Source organism: Bombus affinis, chromosome 5 (assembly GCF_024516045.1).
Source record: "Bombus affinis isolate iyBomAffi1 chromosome 5, iyBomAffi1.2, whole genome shotgun sequence".
NCBI lineage: Eukaryota > Metazoa > Arthropoda > Insecta > Hymenoptera > Apidae > Bombus > Bombus affinis.
The window spans coordinates 284,795-302,910 of record NC_066348.1 but is presented as its reverse complement, the minus strand read 5'-3'; the positions used below and the strand labels follow the sequence as shown (position 1 = coordinate 302,910).

The 18,116-nt window shown below is 34.8% G+C and overlaps 4 protein-coding genes across 7 annotated transcripts in view; 2 read left to right on the top strand and 2 right to left on the bottom strand.

Moving 5' to 3' along the window:
• Positions 1-18,116, top strand: part of LOC126916883 (uncharacterized) — a 193,689-nt gene that overhangs the window by 98,190 nt on the left and 77,383 nt on the right. Inside the window, exons 2-3 of one of the 2 annotated variants that reach the window (XM_050723149.1) lie at positions 16,202-16,366; positions 16,638-17,492. In XM_050723149.1, the coding sequence (XP_050579106.1) occupies positions 16,202-16,366; positions 16,638-16,763 (291 nt within the window). In that variant the 3' untranslated portion in view covers positions 16,764-17,492. Of the gene's footprint in view, positions 1-16,201; positions 16,367-16,637; positions 17,493-18,116 lie in introns of those variants that run through there. The other variant, XM_050723150.1, reaches the window with a different exon arrangement.
• Positions 1-18,116, bottom strand: part of LOC126916882 (uncharacterized) — a 95,964-nt gene that overhangs the window by 63,107 nt on the left and 14,741 nt on the right. The window lies entirely within an intron of this gene.
• LOC126916881 (uncharacterized) overlaps positions 1-18,116 on the bottom strand; it is a 94,059-nt gene that overhangs the window by 61,407 nt on the left and 14,536 nt on the right. The window lies entirely within an intron of this gene.
• The window catches only part of LOC126916890 (uncharacterized), a 109,999-nt gene that overhangs the window by 89,627 nt on the left and 2,256 nt on the right, over positions 1-18,116 (top strand). The gene's annotated exons all lie outside the window — the stretch shown is intronic.

Below are 18,116 nucleotides of genomic sequence, written 5' to 3'. Positions count from 1 at the left end.
CCAATTTCTACATTTTACGTTTCCTTCATAAAATTAGAAACTTTCTTGACGAAGTTGCTAATAATCTACTTGGCCAGTCGACTGTTGCCACCTGTTTGGAAAACGTTTTCCTAAAAAGCGATGACGAGTATATTCAAACACAGGGTATGTGCAACTGTGTAGTATGGAATTAAGTTGTCAAATAAACTAAACCAGAATAACTAGTGAAATTGATTGGTTTTACAATTTTATTTTAAAATTCCTACTTCATGTTATATTTTTTTCCGCAATGATGTAATGACTTTTGCAACGATAACTAAAAGAATAATATAATGAATCTTGTTTTGTTTTTTATGTATTCAAACTCAAAATAATGTATCAAGGCTACCTATACCAATATCAGTTAAAATACCCGGTACTTGTCAAGGTGTAAAAGGGTAAAAGGGTCCCACAATCTGTTTCCCACAATCTGAATCCCAATTAACCAGTTGCCTCGTTTTGTACAACTTGCCACGCGTTCTTAAAATTTTTACTGCGTGTCATTCGATATAATGATAACATTTATCAGGAAGTGTATCAATCCTATTATAAGTGTATCAATCCTAGTTCAGGGATGATGGTCCCAGATGGATTAATAATCCCAAAAATGCACTACATAACATGGAATTCCTTCTGTAAGAAAGTAATAAATCACTAAATATAAAAATATTCCATTGTTACGTATTTTTTAAAGACCAGTCATTTTCGTTGGTTTTAGTAGAAATAGCTTCGTGTTAACTATCGGTAGTTCTAGTGTTAAGTTGTAACGAAACGACTTTTTTATTTTTCAACTTTATTGCCGAAATTTATCGCAATTGAAAACAGCAAGTTTTAACTATTTTTTACGCACGACGAGTATACTCGTCAAAGACAATTAACTGATTAAGATATTCTGTATGAATTTACCATAGAATCTAAGCGGACTGACATCGATGATAAACGTACTGCCTTTTTCACCTTAAAAATATCTTCTTATTAGGTCTAAAATAATGAAAAGGGCAGGAAACTTGTGAAACTGCTTCCGAGGTATAAAAAGAAGAAGATATAGGGGGGGGGGGGGCGTTAAAGGTTTTTAGCAGGGAGCGTTTCAAAGTCCCCAAATAAAAACTTCGAATGTGGTAATTTTTTTTTTAATAATAAAAGTTTTATCGATGCTATATCGTTTCTCCCTGGTGTCTTCTGTACGCTTTGAGACATTTATGACCATTCGTAGGTGAGAGTGAAAGTTAATGATATCTCGCTTACATCGGAACAGCGACTTTATCCCTTCAAATTTACGATTTCGATCTTTTATTTTATCTTGTGAAGTTTTATGCTTCCAGCGTGTAGAGAGGTGTCTTTGCATCTTCGACTTTGCTTTGATCAACGATCGAGAATTTTATCTTCTGCAATCAAGTTTATTAAGTTGGACCAACAGAAGAGTTGCTCCAGTATTACTGTTCCTTTGCAAAATATTCTAGATTTACTTATTCGTTTATTTTTATAATTATTATTTATCGATTATGTCTTATTTATCAAAATATTTCTTTGTAGTCAACAAGCGACACGAAGGTCATCGAATGAACAAACACGAACTTATCGTATTTGTGGTTTTCAAGTATGCCGCTAATATTTATACGTTTGTTAGAAAATTTGTGCGTAGCACGGCGAAAATATGTGAATTATCAGAGGCAAAGTACTTTATTTAAGCTCCGTTCCGCCAATAATATTTACAATTATATTAATATATACAATTATATTAATTTGTACGACAATCTGCGGTTTATTGATAAATTCTCGTTTGATAGATTTTGTATAATCGGACAGAAAGCTGGCAAAGGCAACGGAGAATTCGCAGAAGCGTTCAAAAGGGAATGTTACCCTCGTTCGTCAGTCTGCTTGTTAGTACCCCCTGTAAAATTAACGAGGAGATCACCCAATAAGAAATAACTGCAAATTTACAGATAGGGTTCCACCCACGCAGTGTTTACCTTCTAATGAAATTTCCAAGAGATAATGCTTTCTTCAGACAATTCCTCGGACTATTCGCGCGTTCAATTTGTACAATTGCTTCCTATCAGCCAGGACAATTTATTACGACGCAGTTTGCTAGCGATTAGCTATCAAACTTAAACGAAACTATTCAGATCGACGCTTTGGTAATGACATTATCGATGATATATCATTCCATGATACGTGATATAATTAATTTATACGTTATATCAACGTATTATATTATTTTCATCGCGTTGCTCTACCTATTATGGTTGTCGGAGCATCCCATAAATAATTCGATTGATCGAGGAGCGAAATTTGCGACAATGGAACTCGTCTCCGTAGAAATTTTATAAGAGGAAAGTAGAACATTTCATAGGAAGACAGCAGGCAGCTGTGGAAAATGATAAGTACATTAAACGGATAGACTTAACCAGTTAGCCGTCTTCGACGAGTATAGTCGTCACAAAGAAGTGGCAATATTTTACCTCACGACGAGCCCTGTTGGTAATAACATTAAAAAATGAAACGGTCGTTTTATTACAACTTAATTCTGTATTGTAGCAGTCACTTTGTGTTTGACGAATATACTTGTCGTTTCAAACAAATTGCAACAGCCTAATGTAACAACATCCCTGTGAGTGGAAACTTATAAGCGACTATTATTATTATTATTATTATTATTATTATTATTATTATTATTATTACTATTATTACTATTATTATTATTACCTTATTTCACGTATATTTATGTGCAACATAATATGAACAAAAGAAAGAAAGTTTAAAAACATTATCACCATTGCCAGTGCGTTATGGTTATAGCGTCATAAGAAGCAAAAAAGGGGAATAAAAAGCGTTAAAACGTCCTAACTTCAATTTCCACGGCAAATGAAATTGTTTACTAAAAGGTATAATCTACATCTCATGGCTAACATATGTACATGCTCGTTAATGAACGTTGCAACACCTGCTGGTTTTCTATAACATTAGAAAATAATTGATCAGGATTACTAGATAAATGATATGATAAAATAGAATTTTTCGGTATTCGTACGAACCAAGGATAGACGAAACGCTGAGTGAATGTTTCTGAGTGATAATTTCATTTATTGTAATTTCTGTTTCATAAAAATCAATCTAACGTGCGTTTACTCGTTAAGTTTTTCCTTTTATATTCGGACGTACATGAACGTTAAAGATTCTAAAGTTCTCCGTTATACCGTGATAACCGAAATGAAAATTCAGATTTCAATTTCAGAATCGAATGGCCTCTACTGTGTCTATTTATTGAAGGGTTAAAAATATGTTGACGATCTGTTCGGTTTATTTCGTATTTGTAAAATTAAATTTCCCTTTATCGAAATGGTTTGTGATTACGTGTAATTGCAATTGAAATGATCAAATGTCAATTCTCTTCCTTCCTGAAATTCATTTATCTTACATCGATCGACAACGTAAATGTCAGAGACCGTCGTTATAAATATCTATAAAACGTCAATGTAATGTAACGAGCGACGGATATATAGAAATGTAATTCCCTGTTATTTCTAGTTTTCCGAAACAACTGATAATAGCGACAGCGTGTAACGGCAATAAATAAAATAGCAGGCTATTGTATTTCGTTCTAAATTAAAAAAAAAAAAAAGGATCAATGCAGCGGAGAGTATCGTTGAATTATTAATAAGTTGAAATGTTAATTTAACACATGCATCGAATTTAAGCTTGGCTCAAATACGTTGTTGATTGGATTTTTAATTTGGTCCTTTATGGAACTAGGCTAATTAACCTGCTCAGTTTTTAATTATCATTCCTGATTACATAGTAACAGATTAGCTCTGACGATTTATGAAAGCTGTTCGTGTACTAAAATTAAAACGTTGAACGAAGATATAAAATATGCGGAAGGCGGCGAAGCTATAAGAAGTAAACAAGCGATCTTTAATATTGATAATCGTTAGATTGTATTCTAATGATTAACCGATTACTTTAACGAAAGTGAATATAATACCTTTACTTTCGTTGCATTCATTATTACGTTTATATATCAAATTTGCTGCTATTAAATTCATTATGATAGTGAAAGAATAATTCCGCCGGAATATTATATCGAATTTCAACGTTAAATGATTATTAAATTATAAACGATGATAAACCATAATAATAAATTATGTCTACCACGTAGTAGGTACGAAAAACGTATAAAATTCTGTTCAACATACACATAATAAAATAATAGAATAAACGAATTGCTAGCTAATTGTTTCATTATAATTCGATGAATAATATCGTAAGTTAATTTCGCGTATATTCAATTACTGAAACACATTGTGTATAATAAGAAATTTTAACATCAAATTACCAAGTAATTTAATTTCTGATCTCGAGATAATCCGCGTGATATCCTCTTTATCCTATCGATATTAAATTTTCATTAAGAAGTTAATTTCAAGCGAATGGTAATATTAATCGAATGTTAAGCACGTATTCTTTGCTACGCTGTCGCAATGCTATGTTAATTTATCAAGTCGATAAACTTTTCGACCGGAACACGTAATACGCAAACTTTCACCAACTAATACGAGTTGCAAATTATTAACGCGCTATTCGTTTCTCTAACGTTATTAACTAAGAACTTGCACAAATTTCTATTCAATTTCGAGCAATATACGCTGGAATAACGTTTGAGACGTTGTTAAAATTGGAAATTGCGATAAACGAATCGTTGACTTTTATCGCTTTCCTACTTACGTGTTACGGGTTTGTATTTGTCGAAAATTTCGACAATGTTCTGTCTATTAAAGAGAAATTACATTCGTCGTTCTCACATGTAAAGTTACTTCACCAATTAACATGGAACGCGCGTGTTTCGTAACACAGACAGCACTATCCTTTAAACCTTGCTGCGATAAATAGGTAATAATAATAATAATAATAAACCGATAATTAATACAATGTTTATGCTGTATAGAGTGTACTATATATCTATATAATAATCTATGTTTAATCTGTGCATTGAGGTTGAATGATAACTCCGACAAATGTGAATGAGAACTCCACGTGCGTAAATGAATTTCATTTTGTAGCCGACAGATGAAATTTAATAAATTATATATATAATTATATATATACTGACAAAATGTTATTTTCTATCTACTTTCTATTATCTAATTTTTATTTTAAAAATAACATTTTGCTAGTTTTAACTCGACTTAGTTCGCGAAAAAATCGAATTTGCAAATTTATCAAGTATACTTAAACGACGGTATGTTCCGGAATAAGTAGGACTAGATAATCGACAGGAGGTGGTTTCACGTGTGAAAATAAGTCGAAAACGTAAAATAACATTTCTTCGTAGAACGCTTTGTTTCCCAGAAAAATAAATTTGAAAATTTCTCATTTATTCGTTAACATTTATTATCTCGAAAATGAAGCCTTAAACGGGAACATGTTACTCCACATTTTCGATTTGTTTCCACACGTAAAATGATCTCCATGTCGATTATTCAGTCCCGTCCAGTCCGGAATTACCCACGTTCCGGTATGCTTGATAAATTTTCAAACTCAATTTTCTCGACAACCACGTCGAGAATGCAAAAATTTTTATGCTATATATATTTCATTTATATTTCCACGAAGAATCACGCGGTGCTTGCTTCTTCGTATCACTCGGCCCGGGCTCCGTACATCAAACTTGCACGTTGAACTATCTCCGCTATTTTTGTCTTTCTCATATCTATCTACATATTAAAACTACGCTGAGACAACTTCTTTTTCGTCTTTTCGAGTTTCCTTTGAAACAAGAAATAGAGATAATTTTTATTACGAAAGTCGATAACGTCGCTACGTTGTACTTGGCGTTTAATATCGAGTACTTATTACGAAGAAACTTGCTCGAGTCCTAAATGGGTCGTGTTGTTTTTCATTGAGGAAGTTGATAAACGACGATGTGGAAGTAAAATAGTCGACAGTTCTCGTTCGTGCAACATCGCGACGATCGTTCAAATCACGCTGTTCTCGATACTGCAAACAACACGTGACGTCAAAAATGCATCGACGGTGTGACGTAGAAGGGGTTGCATGCTTGGTGTGGGATGCAACACATGGTGTGTAACGATAGCAACCTCTACGCTATACATGCTCGTATAAGTAAAACAACAAACAAACAAAAAAAAAAAAAAAAAAGAAAGAAAGAAAGAAAGAAAGAAGAAGAAAGAAGCGGTCCGACATTGTAACTCCCTGTACGCTTTAACTTTGTACCTGTAAGGGTTGAACAGTGGTTGCGAGGCGATCGATAGATTATCTAAAGCTGCACTCACCAGGTCTTTGCTTTATTGGATATCACTCGATATCTGTCAAGAAATCGCATTCGAGTGTAGTCGATTGATTGAAGCGGAGGCCTGGCTCAAATCGCGTCTTCCTTCCGGCTGAATTTTGCGATACTACGCTTCGTCCGAATCTTTGATCGGTCCCTTTAACGCGCAATTTTCTAACTTTTATTTGCCTTCATTTTTCCCCACCTTTATTTAAGGATTTTTACTTAACGATTCCCTTCACGCAGCACGTGCTATCGCTTTTTTTATTTTTCTTTTTTTTTTTTACTTATTACGTATATTTATTGCTCTTTTATCTCTTTCCTTGCCTGCTCGTTTCATTTCTTTATCTTTTATTTCTTCGTTTCTTTATTTCCCTTATTTCGAATATTCGCTGTGAACTCCTTCTTCTGACATTTTTTCCATCTTTTTATTCATTCTCGTTATTTTACATTATTTCGTTATACGTTACCACGTCTCTTTCTTTCTGTTTTCACAGATTCCGCGTATCTTTCTGTTACCTGCTTGTCAATATCTATCGCCTCCGTGTTCATCGCATCATCTAAATCGCGTACAGTTTCGAGGCCTTTTCTTTCCGCTCAACGTAACTTGCTCCTTCTGCTGTCATCCAATTTTTTATATTCCTTTGCCGAGGATGACTCTATCGCTCTATTATCTGCGAACGACGTGTCTAAAGACAGTTCACGTGGAAGTCTCGTTCTTTCCTGCTTTTAAATGCGAAATTTTCAGATCCAAATGTTTGTGTTTAGTATTATTACAGTGATCTTTTAGCGTGGCGTTAATTTGTTGTAGGAGCAAATTAAATTTCCTAGATAAGGGTTAATATCTGCTAATAATAATTTTCATTGACAATCTGACTAACAGACGACGGTAATTTTTTTATCAATTTTCTGACGTTATCAATTTCCAGATATCGAGGCACAGGAAGACAAATTACTCGTCCGATTTAGCGCAATTAATTATTCGTCTTACTCTGATACAATAATTTACAACGTACAGTAATCGGAAATCGATCGTAATTTTCGTCGGTATAAAAACCGGGGCTGCTTGCAGCCTGTCGTTTAATGCGCAAAAATATTTAATATTTCTGGAACTTTTGAAAATCATGAAAGTTTTACGACGCGAGAAATTGATGATGTTCGTAGTTGAATCGAGAACTTCAACCGTTGTGACCGAAATTCGCGATTTATGATTGTGCACGTGGCTGCAAAGAGTTGGAAATAATTCACCAAGTTCAGTCAGAACAAATTGATCAAAATATAATTCTAGACGTATATAAACGGTAATATAAATTTCTTGACAGAAATTCGTTTTAAGAATTATAAATTCCAGAGAATGAAATTAAGAACTTTCAACTTTCAATTCAAGTACGTCGAAGCATCGAAAGTTATTTTGATCACACGTCACCGTTTTATTAATCTTGACACCTTGAATCTTTGTACTCGTTATTTTACATATTGTAATTAAAGTACAATAATTAATTCTTAATTAATTTAATATATATCATAATTTATTAATATTTAATTCTTTTCCTTAATCATTGATGGAACACTGATCCATTTTTTTACTAAATAACAAAGAAATATTAATTTACTTTGGAAAAATTTATGAAACTATCCACCTTAGTAATAAGAAACATCGAACGATCATTGAAACACTCGCGTCTGACTAGTTACTGTCTAATACTACTTTTCAGGCTACACTGTATCTTCATTTGCTATACTTATACACTGTACAATTGTTATTATATATAATTTATATATATATATATATATATATATATATGTAGTAAACAAATTCTATCAACAATACAGGAGTAATATTATTTAATATAAACAACGTATATAATTTAACAGAGACATTGATCTTTTTTCCTAAGATTGATTAATTTCTTATTTCTTAATTTCTTCTCACTTTTTAATTCTATTTATTCAAAACATATATATTTAATATAATCGATACAGCTGCATAATGCGAAGCTTCATTAATTAATATCAAAAACGTTCATCGTTTTCAAACGTCAACTGTAAAAACAATAATAATATATAACAAATTATTAAAAAACAAAGTAGAATTGTAATTGACCATTGTTATAAAATTGATAGAAAACAAAATAAGTATGCGGGGAATTGAGAATTAGAATTTAAAAAATAATAAGATTAGTAACAATTAATTGTATCTTTCCATATATAACTTCTGCAGAGTCCTCATCAACTTCGTCCCTGTAATTGAAAGCTCTGACTGACGTAGCCCATTTCTGTTGACCATTTTAGCACCATCACTTAGAGGAGGATATTACTTTCTGTAAATACGTGAATTTCAATTTAACTTCGCAGCTGCGTAAAATGAACATGCAGATAATGCCGGACGTCATCTTCCATTTTACCGTACTTCACATTTATACAGCGTTGCCTGCTAAAATGCTTTATGACTATCGGCAATTTTCTTTTACGATCAATATTTTATTAATTATTAAGAAGACAAAATGTCAGTGAAATCTTATTTCCAACGTACGTTGTCGGAAGTTTTGTCTCATTGTCTAATTTGTATTAATAATCAGCTATGTTTTCTTCTTCGTTATCAACGAAACAAAATATCATCGAAATTAATTTACAAGCACGTATTAATAAAGAAGTATGTTCGCTTTTATAGGCAATATCATATTAATTATTAACGGAACGAAATATCAATGAAATTTATTTCTAATTATTATTTGGCTGATTCGTGATGGTTGATGAACAGATACATATATAATACATTATTGTTAAACTTTTCAACAGGTAGTTCAAACTTCGTCAATCAACGTGTTGATTTACTCGTTTTGATGAAATTCCTATATTATTACGAGAAATTCGTTACATTATCCAATGAAACAAGCGATAATGTATTTTATATTCAATTAAAATTTTAACTAAATTCAATACGCGCGTATTCGAATCTGATAATGAAAACCGTATATATATCATTTTTAAGTGCTGCGTCAGGGAATAAATGTTTCAACTATGAAACTATCGCATGCAGGTTGTATTAAGAAGGTTAAAATTATTAAAACGACAACTGCTGGAAAAGCAAGAACTAAAACTCTCGTTCTACTCGCAGAATTTCCACCCGAAATACTTAAATCATTTTTCTCTTCAGAACGTAAAAACAGCATAAAGCTGGAAAGCGCACTACTCGAACATAGTTGGCGTAATTTTAACTTGAGAACGTTCAACTGCATCGAAGTTCTTCGTTTAAAGAGGAATTCTCGAAGCATTACCCGCCTTGCGGTTCAAAGTTTTTCGAACGTTGTTGTTGTTGTATCCTCGTCATTTTTCACTGCCGGACGTGTATCAAATGCACCGCATTGGAACTATCGTTGCTGTAATATTGTAATATCGGGGAAAACCTTGATTAACTAAGAAAGTCTACTTGACCATGGGTCATCCACCTCTGTGGAACGTGTGTATACCGGAGCCATACAAGAGGTTGCCTGTGTCACGTCGGAGACTCAAGAAATCACGAAACCGATAGATCGCCGGTGATCTTGTGACAACGACCATACCCAAATAAAATAAATAAATAAAAAAATCCTACAATGTTAATATTTATAATCTAATATTAAGATTATTATATTATATCGTATTAATTGTTATATTACAATAGGAAAATTAGAAATCAATCTGGGAATCTACGTGGAAGTTACAAGCGAAGCTCCAAAATAACAACTACGTTAAATATTTTTTGGCAGGAAAATCATTGGGTAGAAACTAGTTTTTATTTAAACGAAAGCCAGTTTTCAATTTCTCCAAAAGCGATACGATTCAAGAATTTTAATCGTTAATAATTCTGATTACGAATAATCATTACGAACGATTCGATTTGTTCCTCGGTCGCTCGATAATAATTTTAGATCATGGGAATTTAATTTGAAACAGTAATCAATGGAGGAGACCTGAATTTTTGTTCGGTTATCGAACAGTGACCATTATCAAGGAAAACCGAATTTTGCCTTAGTTACCGATAACCATTATCGATGGCGAAATTGATTTTCGATTATCGCCAAGCAATATCGATGAAAAAAATATTTTCTAGTCACATTCGACTATCGTCGATATTTATTGACATTGCTGATAATCGGTTTTCACTGGCAACGTAAAGAAGCTTAATTATAAAACTGATATGTTTTATTATCTTTCATCCTATTCGTTTCATATATTTTCATATCTTTTTGTTTGCTCGATAAAACACACAAGTTTTATGAATAACTGCGAACACACGTACTATTGGCTTGTTAACTAGGTGATTGCGGGTTTTGTCATTAGATGATATTGACAAAATTCGCAATCACCTAGTTTCCAACCCAATAATTATCAGTGACGTTAATAACGATTGATAATATAGCCAGTGATAATTGACAATGTAGAGCAAATTTTTGCCATCGATAATGGTCATCGATAACCAAAATAAAATTTTCTCGCCACGGATAACAGTTACTCGTAACAGAAAAAAGAAAAAAAAAAATATTTAAAAAATCCGGTCATTTATGTTGGTTATTGGTAACCAAACTGAAATTTCTCTCGTCGATAACGATTACCAGCAATCAAAAAAACTTTAATCCGTTTTAACGGTTATTCGCGATCAAAAATTTTTTAATTAAAAACATCAACCTTCATATCGCAACTTTAGAAACTTCTCTTGTAACAGTTATGATGTCTTGTAATTGTAACATTTATGGCAAATATACATTTAGCGAAAAATTAGTATACAGCATGAATAGAAGTAGTCTTAAACATTACAACTGGTGATAAAGATCGTTTCGCTAAATATCGTGGCTTAACACAGCGAATAATTGACTGCTCAAATATTTTCATCGTCTTTGCGCGACGAATATTTTATGTAACTTCTGGATACGGTTTTGCAGAGAAATTATAAATTTTAGAAATTTCACAATCACGTATAATCGTGGCTCGTCGTGCTGTTAATGAAATTTCTAAATATTTCGTGTAATATAGGAAAAGTGAAAAGTTTCTAAGAGTCTTCGAGTATCTTCGTGCGTCTCTGTGTGCGTATAATCGAGCGTCTTTAGATCGCGAACGTAGATCGAGGAAGAAATTGCGCGTCTTTGACCGGTTAGGCGGAGCAAAATTGTACGTGAAGAGATTAAAGACTGACACTTGCCAGGGTTACGAGTCATCTAGAAAAATAAGCTCCCGTAGAATATCACCTGAACGCCAATTTTGTCTCCGACTACGAGCACACGTAGTCCTATTACGCTGTTCTCTAGGGGGAGACGAGTGGAGAGCGAAAGAGAAGGCAGAGAAGAGCTGTCCGAGGAGCATCATATTAGTTTGAGAATTTTCTCATAAAAACAGGCTGAAATTTAAAGTTGATTTGAAAGTAGAGATCGGTTTTAGACAGCTACCGGTTCGATTGGATCTCAGGCTGAAAGTTTCATCTACAATTATATCTCAAATATTTGTGCAATTTTATATCTTCTTGCGTGTAATGCGTATGCTAAAAATCCGCAATTTTAATTATCGCGTTTCGCACGAGACCAGCATTCGGGCAAATACTTACGAACGAGAATTTATTCAAACAGTATAAATCTTTCGCGTTAAAACTACCTAGAATTTATTTTATAATAATATGGCGTTAATTACCGTCGTTTCGGCACTTGCAATTTTTCGAGAAGAATCGCCTCATAGCGTTGCACAAACGATAAACAATTAACATTGTCGTTATCGAACTCAATTTGTTACGAACTGTCGTCGCATTCGTGCAATTTATATTTAGCATAAACCGTACGCTTAATACAACCTTACGGTTATTAGCAAATTCCTTGTTAGCATATTCCTTATTAACAATTATTTCTAGAAACGAGATAACATTTGCTTGCCGAACTTATCAGAATATTTGTCTCTCGTTCGTTTGCGTTTATTAGCTGAGCGTAATTCTCGCAGTGGTAACGCTTCTCCGGGTTCTCCAGTTGCTGTGTATGATATCGTATAAAAGATAAATGCTTCGGTTAAGAGTAAATTTCGAAAGAAACTATTCGTTAATTTGCCAAGGATTCGTATTCTTCTAATTACACTTGCTAGCCAAGTGTAACTACCACAATCGATGCCAATAGCCCAAGTTCGATCGTAACAGGCGGATCGTTTCTAACTAATTTTACGTAGAACGTTCTGATCGATATTATCGTCGTCCCACTGAACCAGTTGTTCGCGTTTATCGCGTCGCGTCTTAAAATCGGGCAATTGTCTGGTTTGCATGATTCGTTCGACGAACGGTAACGCAGCTGTACGCACAGAAACCGATAAATCGGCTCTACAAACTGATTAGACCCCTCGTTTAGAAAGACGGTGTAAATGAACATAAACACGTTTGTACGCGAGAGCCCATAGAAAGGAAATTCCGCGTACACCGGCAGAAACGACTAGCTTAATTTCAACGACAGCATCGTTTCTGAGAATTGAGCATTCATCGTTAAACATCAAAGCGTTGGCGTTCAGAGATGTACAAGTTTCTGTATGTCACGGTGTACACGTCAAACGTTCCTTGATTCGATGAAATGCAGCCTCTACTTTGCTTGATTTGTCACGGATTAGTTGCACCGTGCAAGCACTTTATACTTAGACTTCAAAGTACCGAACATCGATAAAACACAACGCAGGTACGTGTTCTAAACGATGACACGAGCTTCCAAGTTTTCCAAGGAAAAATTGTTTCCCGCTGTTTGCGCGGTGGCTCGCGCTGCTATTCCAACGTTCGCAACGGAAAATTTTTTCCAAATGCGCATTACGCGACACTTTTCGAAAGTTTGTTAACGCTGTAACGAGACAGGAATCGCTGCGAGAATTATAACAGTGAAATTTGAAACGAAACCGACGATGCAGATGGAAATTACGTTATTCTGGACATTTACTTGCGAACGTAGTTTATTTAGTATTAGTGAAAAATTAGCACACGGTATGAACAATAGTTTTAAACGCACTATTAGTCTCAAAAACGATCTCGCTATTTACCGTGGCTTATCGACGTAGCGAACAAAATTGGTTTTTCCAATAATTCGATGATCTTTTTTCCGATACTTGTGTGATACATTTTCAAATCTGTTCCACATTTTGCACGTATAATAATAATAATCAGCATAGTTTTGTCTCGTTACAGCGCCAGTGAAATTTCGAAATTATTCGGTGCGATATACCCAATGGCTTGAGAAAGCGTTCCAACGTTTATCACGGAATGTTTTCACGAATGTGCGATGCGTGTCATGCGAGATATTTGGAAATTTCGCTGGCGCTGTAACGAGACGCGAGTATTGTATTGGAAAAATTTGAAATGGATCGGAAAATGTATATGGAAGTTACAGGACCTTTCTCGAAAATTATCTGATAGATTCAAAGATACAAGATCTTTGAAAATATCGTATGGAATTTAATACTAATTTAGTGTGCAATTAAAAAATTACTATACTATTTTATTTCTCCTATATACATGTTGGAGATAAAAGGACATCGGGGCCTTTCTTTTGGAATTTTTGGGAGGACCCCCAATACTTTAGTCTAGACTTTTTATTATAGCTGCACTTAAATAATAAAACTCAGAAGTAGTTGTTTATGATTTAATCCGACTATGTTTACCCGAGATTTATGACAGTAGGCTTGGGCTCGAAGTGACACAACTGGTCGCTAAACGTAGCCACGGTCATGGCATGGACGTTTTTACCTAAAAAAGCTATGGAGTAATTGTATAGATCTCCTTAAAAATATAGTTGACCCGAGGGGTACAGAGACGAGTATATAAGTGCAGTTCCATTTGGACTGAGGGAGTTCTACTTATACTGTAGACAAGTAAGTTGAGTTCTACTTATATCGTAGACAAGTAAGTTGAGTTACACTTGAATTGTGGACAAGTAAGCTCAGTACGACTTAGACTTTGGAAGGAGACGTATTTGTTATCCCTTTGACCGTGGATTCGTTATTGAACCTAAGATCATTGTCATTGGCATCTCGAGTATCTAATTGCCACGGTTACTTGTCAAACTCTGTACCATATCGGTACTGTAATCATATCGGTACCAGTAAATATCATCCATATCGTATAACAACAATGGTTAATCCAAATGAAGATTCGTTACACGCCCCTAATCCCAATGAGAACTCGAGATATATGTATTTTTCTTTTCTTTTTGCTTAAAAGATTTCCTGTTTATTGTCACATTAGAATGTCAGATTCTTTTGGCACACGAAGGCTTCGTAAATATCAGAAGGAATATAACGTGGAAAAATGTTGTTTTATTTTTAAAGTTCTACGCTTCGCTACTTTTTTCCTAGTACGTTCGCTTTAGCAATAACACTGACTTTTTCGCCCGTTAAAAACGGATTACGCAGACGCGCTCACGCAGCACGTGCCCAGAGCGAATGTTGCGAGTCGATATTTTCTTTTGCGAATCGCTCTCGTTATTTCGTTGGAAATGTTACCGTGCGGATATCAGACAGCCATTGGAAGTTATTAGACGTTAAAATTTGGCGACAGCTTCGCGTATTCCACCAGTTTCTCGATATTCCCCTTCGAACCTACAAATTGCTTCCGTATCTCGCCAACAGCTAGTCCTCGTATCTTACGCAGACGTCGATTAGAAGTAGAATTTTCGATAAAATTTAAATTTCCCTTTTCAGTTCGTACTTCGATTTATGGACTCGTACATACGTTTTTCTCTTATATATTACGTGCATTTGCATATATATCTGTTTCTCTATCCCATGCGTCGTAGTTTTTGGATGAAACCAACAGCTTGTACACACGTGCAAGATTTTATTTTTCGTGATAAATCGAACAAGAATATATTCTTTCGTGCTTCTTAATTGAGTGACATTACACCAGGTGAATAATGTACTCGAATAAACGATTTTTCTTAATACTTATAAATTACGCGACGCGTTAACATTCAATTAATTCATAAAGGAAAGCATGATAATTATATGAATCAACTTTAAGAAAATAAGTGTAATTTTTAATATTAAATAACGAATAATAGAAAAGATGGAATAAATAAGTTAACAATAAAATGATAAACAATACGCGTTTGCTTATTTACAAAAATCAAAATATAAGCAGCTTAAGTAACTCAATATTTTATGGAACGTTCTTCAAAATCAATAACTACATTGTGTTCTTTCCATTCGAAAAAATTCTGTAACGTAATTTCCGCACTAAAGGACCTTCTATCGTAGCATTTTCGTCGGAGAATTTCAAATAATCTAGTTCTGCTTCGAAATCTTTTTATTACCTTTTTTTTATTACGCCTTTGAATCCATCGAAAGATTTACATTAAAATTTTTACTTTGCCACTACTTTCTTTATGTCGCTGCATATCAATTATTTATTGAAGCTACTTCGTTCTAACGTGGCAATCATTCTGAAACATCATAAAAACTTGGAAGGATATTTCAAGCAAAATTACAGGTTCACATTGGTAAAATAATAGGTTCACATTGACAAAATGGTTTCGAATTGCTTGAATTCAAATCGTTTGACGAAGCAACATGACTAATCTGAATAGTTTAATTGTCATCTTTATTCAAGACTCGCATAGTCAATCGAGCCATTCGGAAATCACATTGACCAACTCCAAAATTGAAAAGTAGTGAAAAGTAATTACAAGTATCGCAAGTGGTGAGACAATATGCGATAAAAGTGAAAAGATGAGCGTGGCGTTAAGCTCTAAGGAACTAGAGGTTTTGTGAGAATCAATCGTGTACTTGGACGATGAAATTGCGAAATTATGAGATTGTCCAAAGATGAAGTTGGTCAATTTGACTTTCGCCAGGCTCGATCGTCACTACGACAGTTCTCGCGTAGCGAAACTATCTTGATGTTTGTGTCGACAGATGAGACGAATGAGCGATCGTGACGGAGAAGGATCAGGACCAGCTCCTCAGCTAGATGGCCGAAGAAATTCGGTCGTTACGATGGAAAGAGTGATACCGACGTTGTTTGTCCGTAATCGTCAGTTGGATATTATGGATGACATTGCAGACCTAAGAGCGAGGAAGGTAAGGATCTTTCGTTTATTTTAGTCGCTCTATCTCCGCTAGTTTGCAGACTAAGAAAAACCGAGTTTAAAGTTGACGAACTTCTATACGATCGTGCGAAGTTAAGATTTGAAAGAACCAAATATTCGTTGCTCTCCAGGTATACAATTTTCATCGTATTATTTATTATTTTATTCTTTGTAACTTATAATTATTTACACATCATATCGTTCTTTATAACAATGTACGCATACGTGGATTCATCAATTACTTTTTTTTTCTTCTTTTTTAGATGGAGTTAGAACAATTATTAATTAGGCGAAAATTAACAGTTAAAATTACGGACGAATCGAGTCGCTATGGTTTTCATTCCTTGTTCGTCAGGAGCCTCGCTAAGGAAGCACGTCTTCGTCGGTGAAGCTTATAGCATGGTCGCGAAGAAGCTTATTTTTCAATTGGAATCATAAATTATTAAGCAATAACATAGAAATTTGCTTCATCTCGCGCTCAATCGCCAGGGACGTGTCGTAAACTCGGTATTTCCGCAGGGTAATTTGGAATTATATTACAGCGGTACAAGTTGCCGAACTTCCTCACCCGCAGAGATATCGTGATCTTCTCGGAAAACTAACATCTCGTGTTAGTTCAAGTAGCGTCCCATCTTTGCCAGTAGAAGGCGCGCCAAGAGCACGTGAAAGTCTGGTCATGACACTCGCGGCATTCACACCTCGAACACAGAAAAAGATACTTGTTAACGTTCAAGCGGTTCAGATATTGTTCAACTTTCGCGCGACACAAACGTTGTTCAAACTTGGAACGCTACAGGCATTTTTCAACTCTGTTACGAGCAAACTTATACATATTCATTGAAGACATACGAAAGAATAGGCGCTGTATTCGTTATCATGCGTTTTTTTATTAGAGTTCAGACTTTTATGGATCGTCATTATTGGAACAGCAAGCGTTCAGTTCTGTTCTTCCCTACGTGCTCATAATCTTTGCTAATAACCGCCATTCGCTATATACATCATTGGTATCGACGTCAAAGGATTAACACAGACAAATACGTCCGTACAATCCGATTTGATTGATTTTAGATCTTGCATCAAACAGATCTCTATATAAACAGATAATTTCTGATTCTAAACATTTGTATTGCTTCTTCTTCCGCTTTGAAATCCTCTACAAACGCCTTTTATAGTCGTTCGACTTTTCAGCTCACAGAAAAGAACATTACGCGTATTCCTAGCAATCGCCCAAATACTCGAACGTGTACTTCGATAAAGCTCGCTTAACTTTCATCGACACATCGATAACTTTGCGTTCCAAGATGTTATTACGCCCTAGAATCCCTAACATAATTTTAGAACCAGAATTTCTGTGCAAAACAATTCCATCGCTTTGTCACGCTTAAGGGCTCAATCATCGAAACATGTATCATAACGCACGAATTATGATAAAAAAGAAACTGTCTTTCGAATAAAAGCAATCCGTTTGCCAGGTGCGCTTAAGGATGTACAGGACGTCGACGGAGCAAGTGTACGAAATACAGCCGCTGGAGGGTAACAGTTCTGCTCAACGTTACACTGAACAGCCGAAACAACGATTATTTGAAATGCCCACTCTGTCGGTTTCGCCGACGTCTTCTCTCCGAAAGCGCGTCTCGGAACTGCCAAGAGCCGCGAGTGCATCCGTTTCCGGTGCTGCGGGCATTGTCTGCTCCAATACGGATCTGATATCGATCCTAAGCTCGGTAGGGTCTTCCGCAACG